A 12,115-nucleotide genomic window follows, 5' to 3' on the forward strand; every position below is an offset into this window, starting at 1 on the left:
CGCAAAAAATAAATAAATAGATAGATAGATAAATGCTTATCACACTTGGTACGTTGCTCCCATCCCTGCCCACAGAGCTCGCCAGCATCATCGTCTGTGGACTCCCAAAACATGACCCCTACTGGGCACTCTGCACCACACTGGGTCTCACCAGGGAGCTCACTGCTCCTTGTAAGTAAAAGACTTTTCTAAGCAGGTGCCGACCCTCTGGAGGCAGAGATCTAGCTGAAGGTTGGATGCCTTACTGGGTGAGTTGGGAGACACCAGGTTGAAAAGAGAAAGTTATATGTCTTGCAGAGCGAAGCACATGTTTGAATCAAGAGCCCATTGCCTAGAGCTGTCTCCCACCCAGTTAGAATATGGGATCCAAGGAAATAGAACGGAAGTGGAGTGGCTTCTCTGTCGTCTCGAATAACTCAGTCACAGGATTTCTGCTCTCTAGTCTGACCATGTTGAGCTCTGCTGACGTGGAATTATGTTTTGTTTTGTTTTTATTTTTAATGTATTTGGTACAGGATCTCAATACGCAGCTTGGACTTGTGGTATTCCTCCTGTTTCCAGCCTCCCCAGTGCTGGGATTACAGGCATGCACCATTACCCCCTCACTCTGTCGCCGGCTCAGTGTACCCCAGGGTGGGGCTGGTGAGACTGGAGATGGAACCCTGGTACGTGGGTTTGCCAAAGCAGATGCTTAATCCGCTGAGCTATCTTGCCAGCCCTGGCTTGAAATTATGAGCACTCACGAGGGAGGGTTTCCACCAGGAGACGCAACAATGATCCCAGAGAGTTGCAAGACAGACAGCCTTCTGGTAGCTCTGGGTTCCTAATGCCCTTGAACCAAAGCAGCCAAAGGAGGAAAAAGAAGATGGAAAGGACTAGAGAAAGAAATAGAGGAGAAGAGGAGGAGCAAGAGGAGGAGCAAGGGAAGATGAAAGCATCAGTTGACGTGAATGATGCTCACTACCAAGAAGAAATCTTGGTTCCAGGGCAAGACGGTTGCTACAGCGAAGCCAAGAAGGACTGAGGGCTTCATTCTCTGCAGAACTGCTTGGTACTAGATCTTATTGTCAAAGGTAACGGAAATCTTCAGCTTCCAACAACAGTAACATAAAGAAAGAAAGAAAGAAAGAAAGGAAGGAAGGAAGGAAGGAAGGAAGGAAGGAAGGAAGGAAGAAAAGAAAAGTAGGCAAGTTCACAGGCTCTTGTGGAAGGCAGGAAAAATACAGAACACACAGTGAAAGAAAGAAGGCATTTCCATCAGTGGATGTGACTTGTGACTAATTCTGGAACTGAGGGCCACAGTAGCTGTGGGCATTTGAATTTGACGGTTTCTATACCTATTTATTTGGATATTCTAACCATGCCCTCTACTCTCTTGTACCCACTTTCATACTTAAGTTCATATTTTAGCTAATATAACTAACTTTATATTTTACCTGACAGAATATTCAAGGAGGCGTAATATTTTGGAAAAAAAAAATAGATCTGACTTTCTCCTCTGACACCAGATGTGTGGGGTTTCTTTTCAAACACCAAACGTGTAGTTCTACAGTGGCAGACACCAACGGGGTTTCCTCTCATTTGCTCAGTTCTGGCACCATCTTCCTGAAGGTAGCATCAGACCCCACGAGCTGAGCCCTGGGTGCCCAACACTGCCTTTCCCAAATTCCGACATAACACATCCTCAGGCTGCTGGCCAACAGACTATAAATTGGGGTTCCCAAGAGCTCCTCTTCAGGTTTGACTCATTTGTTTGAGCAGTTCACAGACATGAGGGAAACAGGCCACTGGCTAATTACAAAGGACATCATCAAGGATGCAAATGAAGAGCTTCACAAGATGAGCCTCCCTCGGTGCAGGCTGCAGGGTGGTCCGGGCCAGAGGACACCACAGCCAGGGCCTGGGGCAAGGAGAAAATCTGAACTAAGGTTTGGCTAACAGCAACATGCTCCCACTGAGCCACATGAAAAAACCGCCCAGTCAATCACTTACAGGGGACAGAATGGGAAGTTGGAGGGTCTGTGTTTGGCTTGGAGTATCTGGAGTCTCACCCAAGGCATGTGGGAAAGAGTGGCTCTTTCCACTAAACTGTTTCCTAGAACACAAATGGTGGAGAGATTGCTTAATCTTCACTATTTCTAGGGTCACAATTCTAAGGTAAAATTCATCACTGTCAATGCCCAGCAGTGAAATGATGAGATTATGCAGTAAGTATAATTTTGACTTTAAAAAAAAATCTGCCAAATTCTGTCATCAAAGGTGACAGAATTTTATGATCCCATCAGCAGTATTCGAGTTCCACCGCACGCACTTGCTGGCTGTCTTGGTTAAATTTCTCGTTGATGAGACAAAACAACCAGCACCCAAAGTTAAAGGGGAAAAGGTTTCTTTGGCTCACAGTTTGTAGAGGTTTCTGTCCATGATCAGCTGGCTCCAAGGCAGGGTGACGTGGCAGACAGGTGTCACAGAGGAGAGATACTCATGGCATTCAAAGGGTAGCAAGGCAACAAGAGGGCCAGGTCAGACCCTTTCTGTCCCTTATATTGTGTGCAGCCTTCCGCCTCAGGGAGGATGTATCACTGACATCTTTAATCCCACCCAGAACTATGCCCAACCAATCAGTGCACAGATTTACTAATCACACACCCTTAATCCCAGTATCGCACACTCTAGATCACCTCTGAAAAGGTCCCACAATCACAAGAGGCTTTAGAAGGACATCTAGACACAAACCATAACTCTGGCCCACAGTTGTCATAATCGGTGTGTAAGTGTGCAGTGCATCACAGTGTAGCTATAATTGGTATTTCTGTGATGACTGATGAAGGTAAGCATTGTTTCATGTCCAATTACTGTGTAACTTCTTCAGTAAAATAGCTATTTAAATCTTTTTTCAATCTCTGCAACTGGTTTATTTATTGACTTCTGAGAGTCCTTTCTATATTCTGGATACAAGCCTTTCACTACATACTTCCTTCTAGACTGTAGCTTGTATTTTCAGAATCTTCGGGACTACAGCTTGATAGGAGTTTTGTATGAGTTTCTCCCCACAGAAAACACAGCCACTCCCATAGAGATAATATTGCTATCTTTATCCTGTCCTTCTTCAAGGGACACTGGAGTCCCAGGCCTCAGATCTCGTCTCCAGCCACCCGTGCTGCAAGGCCCTTAGGACGTCCTGCAAACATGTCACAGAAGGCCCACTGCCCCTCCTGGAGCCCCGCAGCTATGGATGGCACAGGTATCTGACAGGCTGCAAACTCCAGAGCCAACCTTGTACTTCTTTTCTTTCACATTCGCCTCCCCTCATCACTGAGGGCTGCCAGGTCTTCCCCCTGATCATCCCCGAACACTCACCGTCTCTACCACCCACCAAATCCCCATGGCCTTCATCTGCACCATCTTGTCTAGCACTCTTCCTGGGAGTGGCCAGAGTCACACATCTCAAATGTGGATGCCTGGCCCTGCATCCCTGGTGAGCACCTTCCAGGGACCTCTTGCGTGATTAGACACAGGCCAGACCTCTTCACTGAGCAGGAAAAGCCTCTGATAGTCTATGTGATCTTTGATTAATTTAGAGGCCTCTTGCCCAGGGACTGTTAGGTTTGCACAAGCAGAAGCTGGGGAGTTGAGCTGTGACTGCTCTCTGTGCTGCAGGTTATGCCTCACTCTCCATTACCCCACTCTTGCCAAAGGAAGAACACAAGACAGGGCAGCTGAGCGGGTGGAAGTTGCAAGACGTGGGGGTCAAGAATCTCGGCTTCACTACGTCTATTGCCTGTGTTATTTTGGACAAAACACTTCCCGTTCCCCATGAGTAGACTACTACAACCGTTCCTCCCTTTATTAATATGTCAGAGTCAAAAGTCAAATTTTTTTGTCTCTGATCACCAGTGCCCTAGGACTTGTCTCCTCCAACACCTGTGCCCAACGATCAGAAAGATGCCTGGCATGGGGAGAGGCTAACGCAGAGTCCAGGGCGCAAAACTTAAAAGGAAAAAGAAAAAGCTCACTCTCCAGTCCTTATGCCCAAGGGTCACCCTTAAGACAGCCTGGGAACCCAGCTCTGGGCCCGCCCCTCTGCGACTGGGCTAGGGGGTGGGGGTGGGGTGGGGAGCCAGGCGCCTGTCTATTGGCCAACACGCTGTGACGTCAGTAGTGTGCGCCGCTCACTTCGCGTTTTCTGTAGAGGTGTCACGCGGGCCTCTGGATGTGTTGTACTCCCGCTGGCGAGCTCCCGGCGTGTACAACGTTGACCTCCAGCGTTGCGGGCTGAGACGCCACAGCGAAAGGTACCGGGCAGGACCGGTCCTTGCGGCCAGGTAAGTTAGGTGTGAGCCAGGCGGGGAGGGTGACCGTGGACAGCACAAGGCTGCACACAGCTGGCCCGTTTGCTTCTGAACAGTCGCCAGAGCGTCGACTGAGTGAGTGCACTGACCTGTAAAAGCCGAGGGCCGCTTCGCTTCCGAGCGCGTGCGCGGCGGGACAAGGTCCCAAGTGCAGGCCCGAGACCAGGCTGCCAGGCTTGTGCCTTTTCCACCTCCCGTCGCGGCGTTTTTGCTGAAGGACACTTTTTCAGAGTTGGCTTGAGCTCGGGGTGTGGGGCATAAAGGTTACTGCGGAAGCAGCGGGGGCCCGTTGACAGGTGGCAGCACCTCGTAAGCTGTGGTGGCAGCTTGCATACAATGAGAAAACCCTACCTGAGAGGGTAGCTCTAAGAGTGGAATGAAGCTGCGCGAGAGCGACACAGTCACCGGGTCTGGGGCTCTGTAGGAGTGTAAGTGTGCAGCCTGCTCTGAGGGCTGCGCCGATGCCATTAGGGCCGCTGGAGGATTTCCTGTTGGAGCTGGCCCCCTAGGGGTGTGGGGGTGGATTGAAGCTAGGTTACCTTGCTTGTCCAGCACCTGGTTTCTTAATAACTTCGGTGTCACCTGGACCTGGATTGAGGCGCCAACTCTTTCTCTTCTTAGCTGTGTGACCCTTGGCCTTTGGGCAAACCCCTAAACCTCCATAAGCCTTATTTTTCCATCTGTAAAATGGGGCTAAACGGGCCAGCGAAATAGCTCAGCGGCATAAGCGTCTTTCTGGCAATCACAAGGTCCGGAGTTTGATCCCCCGTAAAGAAAAAGAAAAAAAAAAAAAATGGGGGGAGGGTTACAGTACCTGCTTTCCACAATTGTCAGAAGAAGAAATCAGATGTTACAGATAGAACATTTACCCATGAGACACTCAGTGGGCAGAGTGTCTAAGCACACCACTGTGTTTCAGATGGCCTTTTGACAGTGGTATGGTTGGTGTTTGTATAAGACAACAGGTAGGAAACACAAAGCCCCTGGTTCGTGTTTGTTGTTGTTTTACCACACTTGTAGAGCAGCACAATGGTGACCTCAGTCTATTGAGTCTTGAACAGGACAGAGCAGGTTGACCCACCTGGGTCCATGAATTGGGGACTCAGAGCTACCTCCACATTTTTTAGTATAAAGAGCTGTTTTTTCAAGGAAGGTGCTAGTGGACCAGGGATTTAGCTAAGCAGCATAGACGCCTACCTAGCATGTGTAAGGTCCTGAATTCGATCCCTGGTACAGCAAAAAGTAAAATAAAACCAAGGCACTGTGCTGTTGAGGGTCTGGGTGAGGAGTGGAGACTGGAGCCCAATTAAGAACAAAATAAGAGAATTGCCCGAGCTGGGGATAACACCAAGCTCACCCCTAGAAATGAAAACTCAAGCCCTTGCTTCTTTGACCATGGAACAGTCACTGTGAGCCTTCTGTGACTGGCATGGAGGCAGGCACTATCAACTGAGCAGTGAGGGACAGATGTGGCACCTGGTCAGGAAGAAACAGCTGGGCAGTGCTGTAAGGCCGAGCCCAGCTGATCACAACCTCTGCCCTTCCCTCCCCAGGTAACTTGTGCCCAGCATCAAAAACTAAGTAATTCCTGTCTGCAGAGCGGCAGCTGATCCTAGCAGGCTGAGCCGCCTGGTGGAGCTTCAGGCTTGGGCATGTGAGCAGCGCAAAGCATCTCAAGTGGACAGCAGCAGGTCTGTGTGCCTGCTGGAGACAGCTAAGAGCCCAGTTTTAGCCTTGGCCTCTTGTCCGTGCTGATCTCCACTCTTAGTGAACTTCTGGTCCGCTCCTTTCAGGCCATCCCTGCTTGCAGACTTGACCAAGCAGTTGGACATAGGTGGGGCCCTCCGGGTCATCTGCACAGCTCAGTCCTATTAGCTGCACCTTGCTCACATCACTTCTTCACATGTCTCCCTCGCAAGCAGGACTGCAGGGCTGAGTCTAACGTGCAGTGGCCTGGCACATTGTAACCTTTCAGAAAACACTGACAGGAAGACTGGAATTCCCCAGGACTAACTGTTTAGCACCTGAGAGGAAGTAGTTGCTGCTCTTTGATCTTTTCCCTTCATAAGGATGAAATGTCTTATACATTGGACTGCTTACCATGTGGTTGGCCAGGAATGGTTCATGGGCACAGGACTTGGGCTGCATCTCAAGGAATTGTGGGGATCCCAAGGCATTCTGAGATCTCTTTTGCTCTGTGTGCTGCTGTTTTCTGCCCAGGTGCTGATGCTGAACTCTGGCAGGAGGAGGTTGCTCACGGCTCTGCTGCAGGCTCAAAAGCAGCTCTGTGAACCCCGCAGAGACATGAGACTAGTGCAGTTCCAGGCACCACACCTGGCAGGGCCTCACCTGGGCCTGGAGTCGGGGAGTGGTGGTGGCATCATCGACCTCAATGCCTTTGACCCCACACTTCCCACAACGATGACACAATTCCTGGAGCAGGGAGAGGCCAGCCTCTCAGTGGCAAGAAGGTAAACTGGCAGGCAGCAGCATCCTGCAGCTGCCACCCTGCACTGTCCCTTCCGATCCCCAGAATTAGAGCCAGCTGGGAGCCCTTTGCAAAGGGGCAGTTACTAAGAAAGACCCTGGACACAGTGGCTAGCTCCAGGAAGGTGCACAAGGTGACTAGAAGGGGTGAAGGAGACCTTTCCATTTATTCTCATTCATGGTTTTTGTTTTGTGGGGGGAGACAAAGTCTTTCTATATATATATCATGCTAGTCTTGAACTCACTTTGTAGCCCTGCCTGGCCTTGAACACATAGCCATCCTCCTGCCTCAGCCTCCCCAGTGCAGGGATTATAAGCATGCACCACCATACCCAGCTCTGCTCTTGCTTTATGAACTCACCTGCATGGACATAAATTATCTAATAGAGACTGGGTGTGGTGGCACACACCTGTAATCCCAGTGCTGGGAAGGCTGAAAACAGGAGGATCACTTCGAGTGCAAGCTGCACAGTGAGACCCTCTACCAAATACATTTTTATAAAAAGTAAGTAAATGAATTACCTAATCAGGGGAAGAAAATAAACATTGGACCTAAATAACAAATAGATCGACATTGAATGACAATAGCTGGGCTTGATATACACATTGATGCTGACTGTTGATAGATCTAGAAAATATATCTTAAAAAGCAAAACTTGAACTGCTGCAGGATCTCAAAGCCTACTATAGGATGGCCGACCTGATTACAGCCAGCCCCTCCTGCTTGGTCTCTGCAGGGCTCTGGCTGCCCAGCTGCCACTCCTCCCAAGGTCAGGAGTGACCTTCCTGGCCCCAGTCACACGGCCAGACAAGGTGGTGTGTGTGGGCTTAAATTACGTGGACCACTGCAAAGAACAGAACGTGCCTGTGCCCAAGGAGCCCATCATCTTCAGCAAGTTTGCCAGCTCCATCGTGGGGCCCTATGATGAGATCCTGCTGCCCCCCGAGAGTCAGGTCAGTGCCTCCCCTAGCCTTCCAGGTCACTAGGGCCCCTCAGCAGGGCACTGGCAGCCTCAAGAGTCCAGGTTCCTTAGTGCCTACAACATACTAAAGGGGTGGAATGTACAGTGACAGCACTGGCCTCCCAGAGGAAAGGCATATGCATCAATGGACATCTTTTCCTCATTATAAGAGTAATATATTCTCATTGGAAAGCCTCTTCCCCCTGCTCAGGACTGTTGTTTTTGCTTTCTGAGTAGAGCTTTTGATATTAATGTCTTGCTGTACACCTTCTCAGTGTTTTCCTGTTCCTGCCTATGCTTACTTTTTCTTAAGTCTTCACCAAAAATACTATTCATGCCATTATATATATTCCCCTGGTACAGTTTAGGTTGCCCTGTGGTTTTTTGTATGACCAGTAACTTTACTTGAACTTGTTGCTGAACTTGTTGCTTGTGTTGGGCTTCGTAGTGTTGCAGTGAATAGCCTTACATAGAAAAGGCTTTGCGCATCCAGAAATGCTTATTTCCTTAGAATAAACTCTTAGAATTTATATGTCTGTGTCAAAATATAGCATTTCAATACTTCTGAGAAATTTTGCCTAACATTTTTAAAAGGCATGAAGAGCACCTTATGTGTCAAAAAGTGCATATACCCTTAATAGCACTGGTGAGATTTTCTCTTAAATTTTTAAGTTAGAAATGCTTTGGAAATCGCAGTAAATTTGAAAAAGTTGTAAACCCTGAAACTCCTCACCTGGTTTCACTGCTAACGGTTTACTATACTTCCTCTCCCTATGAACACATACACTCTTTGTAGGGGAGAGACCTTGGGAAGGAAGCTCCAGACATTAAGATCATTCTCTCAGAGTAAGGATACTGGCCTGCTCGACCATTACCACAGCAAAGAAAGAGAACATGAACATGGTCAGTAGGTGCACCATTCCCTGTCAGTGTACTCCCAGTTACCCCAAAGATGACTTGTGCTGTGATTACTTTTCTTTTTAATCAAAAAAGGAGTAAGCAAGGCCACACACTGTATTTGGCTACGGCTGTTTGGTGGCCTTAATCTGGAGCAGAGTTCAAGACCTTTCCTAGAGGGCTGTGGTAAATGAGAGCCTTTGTCAGGTGACTGCCACAGTTCAGCTCTGCTTATTTCAGTGTGAAAACTGCCAGGGGTCGTATGTGAATGAACATGATGGGGTTCTGGGAAGACTTGTTCAGAAAGAGGCCACCAGGTGGCTGCAGTTTGCTGACCCTGACCCCAGTCCCTGTGGCCACCTCTTCCTGACACTTGTGGAAGAACCCAGTCAAGTTTTCTCCCAGCACATTGTGTTTATCGTTTGGTCTTGTGTCCCCATGATGAGGTTCAGTTAAGCATTCTTGCCAAGAGTGGACACAGGAAACGGTGTGTACCTCCTCTTGCATCCCAGTGGATGCTCCCATCAGATGGCCCTAGGATGTGACCCTGGCCTCGTCCCTGTAAGCTGTCTCCCTTTTGGAATGAACAAGTGATGCAGTTCAGGATCAGGTGACTTGCTGCCCTGCTGCTTGCCCCCCAGAGACTCTTTTCACCCTTGCCTGAACCTGTGTGCACTGGGGAGTCGACAGACGATTTTTCTGTTGTCTTCTACCCTTCTTAACTGCCTTCCTATGTGAAGAGAAGCTGCCTCACATGAAGGTGAATTCCTGATTCTCATACACATTGGTTATAACCCATTAACCTAACATTCTGCTCCCGGCCGGTCTGGCTACTGGGGCCAAGGTGTGCCACCTCCCCTCACTGTTGGGGCTCTTCCCTCCAGCTGTGCTGTCCCTCCAGCCACCTCTGTGCTCGGTCCTGAACCTGAATTGGCCATTTCCTAGCTCTTTTCCTTGGGGATTGGTATTAGAGATGGGGAGCCGGTGTGCTTGCACACCTCTGGTTGTTATATTCGAGATAGCAGCTAATTTGAGGGGCTCAGTTTTAGTTACCGAGCACTGCCATTTTGCTGATTTGGGGAGAGACTGAGCATTGGTTCATCATTTGTAACCATGAATATTTCTTGTTTGTGACTTGCTTAAACCCTTTGGCCACATCAATTCTGGGATGCTGATCTATTTTTAAAGCAAGTCAGTGCATTATAGTGCCGAGTGCCTAACACACAGCCAGTTGTAGTTGCTGGTAGTAGCTGGTATCATCCTTTGTAGAAGGCACCAAGAGCAACTCTTGAACTCCATCCCCGAGACACGTTGCTCTTCTAGTCACAGGGGAAGCTATGCCAGCTTAGGGCTCCCGGTGTCACGGCTCCCGTCATTCTGGCTCTGGTTGTGGTGACTACAAACATGAGCTAGCCAAGGCACACTGGCAGAGTCCCAGCCCTGAGGTCCAGCCTGCCACCTCTCGGCTCAGGGCCACTGTAGTCACTGGCCCTCTCCTACCCTACAGGAGGTGGACTGGGAAGTAGAGCTGGCCGTGGTCATTGGGAAGAAAGGCAAGCACATCCAGGTGAGAGAGAAGGAAGAGGCCCAGACCTCCGAGCGTCTGCCAGGGCCTGCTGTCCCTGCTGCTGGCACCTCGCTCCCTCGCTTTTGGCTAGCTCTGGCTTACTAATTGTGGTAATGGCCTTGAGTCCTGTTCTAGGGGTTGGTGTTGCCAGTGACAAACCCCTGCCCCCATAGGCCACAGACGCCATGGCTCACGTGGCAGGCTTCACCGTGGCTCATGACGTGAGTGCTCGGGACTGGCAAGTAAGACGCAATGGGAAGCAGTGGCTGTTGGGAAAAACCTTTGACACCTTCTGCCCCCTGGGCCCTGCTTTGGTTACCAAGGACAGTGTAGCAGGTAGGTCCCTGGTCTTTGCCACTTGTGCCTGATGCTCAGGGTCAGGAGGCCGTACTGCAGGAAGCAGAGGTGTGGCCCTGGCTGGCATGTGCCGCCGCTGCACAGAGCAGCTGCAGCCCTGGCCAAGGCGTGCTTCCTGCACCCTGTATAGAACACAGGACTGCATGGTGGAGGAACTTGTTCATACAGTGGATGGCAGAACAGCTGCACCAGAGGGTGGGCCGGGCTGCCTCAGTTGCCACTGCTGGAACAGACTAAGCTGGGAGGAAGCACAGCCTGCCAGGGCACTGAGGAATGGCTCTGGAGAAGCCTGTCTGGTCTCCACGTGGAGGAAGATGTGGGAGCACCAGCAGGACCTTGCCTAGCTGCTGCGTGCACAAGTGGCAAGGACCCGGAAGGGCAAGAGCACAGAGCAGCCTGCAGCATGGCCACTGGAGGGGTGGGGTGACCAGGGGTGAGCCACACCTCAAGGTGCCCCATGCCATCTTTAGAAAACTGCCTTGGAGGCACAGAGCAGACTGCCACCAAAGAGCAGAAGTGCAGTTTAACCAGAATAATATACTCCAAAACTGGCTACTGCCTGCCTACAGCAGGATGTCATGGTTCCTGCCATTTTGTAGCTGTGAAGTCAGTCACAGCTGTCTGCCTCTACTGTGGACAGATGGCTGTTTCTGTAAGGCAAGACCACCAGCCATTTATCTAACCCCCGTGGCCCCTGGCCCGTGTTCTAAGGACAGCAGAGAAGTGGGGGCAGCAGCTCCACTGGAAGGGTGACGTGCACGCAGGCTGGGCCCACACTGGGCGGGGTAGAGCAGGAGGCGCCGGGAAGGAGGGGTGCTGACCCCACAGCGCTTTCTATTTCAGATCCGCACAACCTGAAGATCTGCTGCCGAGTGAACGGCGAGGTGGTGCAGAGCAGCAACACCAACCAGATGGTGTTCAAGACAGAGCAGCTCATAGCCTGGGTCTCCCAGTAAGCGCTGGAGCCCGTGCCGAGGCTGGGCCATGGCCCCTGGCCTGTGTCTCACCTGGCCCTTCTGCTTTGCTCTAGGTTTGTCACTCTTTATCCAGGGGATGTCTTCCTGACGGGGACGCCCCCGGGTGTTGGGATGTTCAGGAAGCCACCCGTCTTTCTCAAGGTAGGTTAGCTGGAGCAGAATGGGCAGGGTAATAGGAACTGCAGCCTGTCGCCAGAGCCAGGACTGAACTCTGTCCACTGTTGCAGAAGGGGGATGAGGTCCAGTGTGAGATTGAAGAACTTGGGGTCATCATCAACAACGTGGTGTAATGGCTCCCTCCTGAGCCCAGACCCAGACCAGACAGCACAGCCACCTGCTGCCAGCGGGCCCAGCGCCAGCCTGTGCCAACCTTGGGGCTGTTCCTCAGATGCGGGGAGGAAGGTAGAAGCCTCCACAATAAACTTAGCAAGGAAAAGCAACAGCCTGGTTTTCAATGATCTCTGAATGTCAGGGCTTGTTTTCATTTTCACAGGACTAGGGAAAGAGCAGCCATGCACA

General features: G+C 50.5%; 1 protein-coding gene across 2 annotated transcripts; it reads left to right on the forward strand.

Moving 5' to 3' along the window:
• The first annotated feature begins 4,209 nt into the window (after positions 1-4,209).
• LOC101583507 (fumarylacetoacetate hydrolase domain-containing protein 2A) lies at positions 4,210-12,036 on the forward strand. Of its 2 annotated transcripts, none has more exons than XM_004633156.2 (8): positions 4,210-4,293; positions 6,574-6,820; positions 7,574-7,790; positions 10,203-10,262; positions 10,436-10,598; positions 11,463-11,571; positions 11,650-11,737; positions 11,824-12,036. In XM_004633156.2, the coding sequence occupies exons 2-8, from the start codon at positions 6,576-6,578 to the stop codon at positions 11,884-11,886; spliced, it is 945 nt and encodes a 314-aa protein (XP_004633213.1). In that variant the 5' UTR covers positions 4,210-4,293; positions 6,574-6,575; the 3' UTR covers positions 11,887-12,036. The 2 variants fall into 2 exon arrangements, with proteins under 2 accessions (XP_004633213.1, XP_023573254.1); XM_023717486.1 differs by having other exon boundaries at positions 4,235-4,322; positions 6,570-6,820.
• Positions 12,037-12,115: the final 79 nt, after the last annotated feature.

This window comes from Octodon degus, unplaced genomic scaffold (assembly GCF_000260255.1).
Source record: "Octodon degus isolate 3935 unplaced genomic scaffold, OctDeg1.0 scaffold00052, whole genome shotgun sequence".
Lineage (NCBI taxonomy): Eukaryota > Metazoa > Chordata > Mammalia > Rodentia > Octodontidae > Octodon > Octodon degus.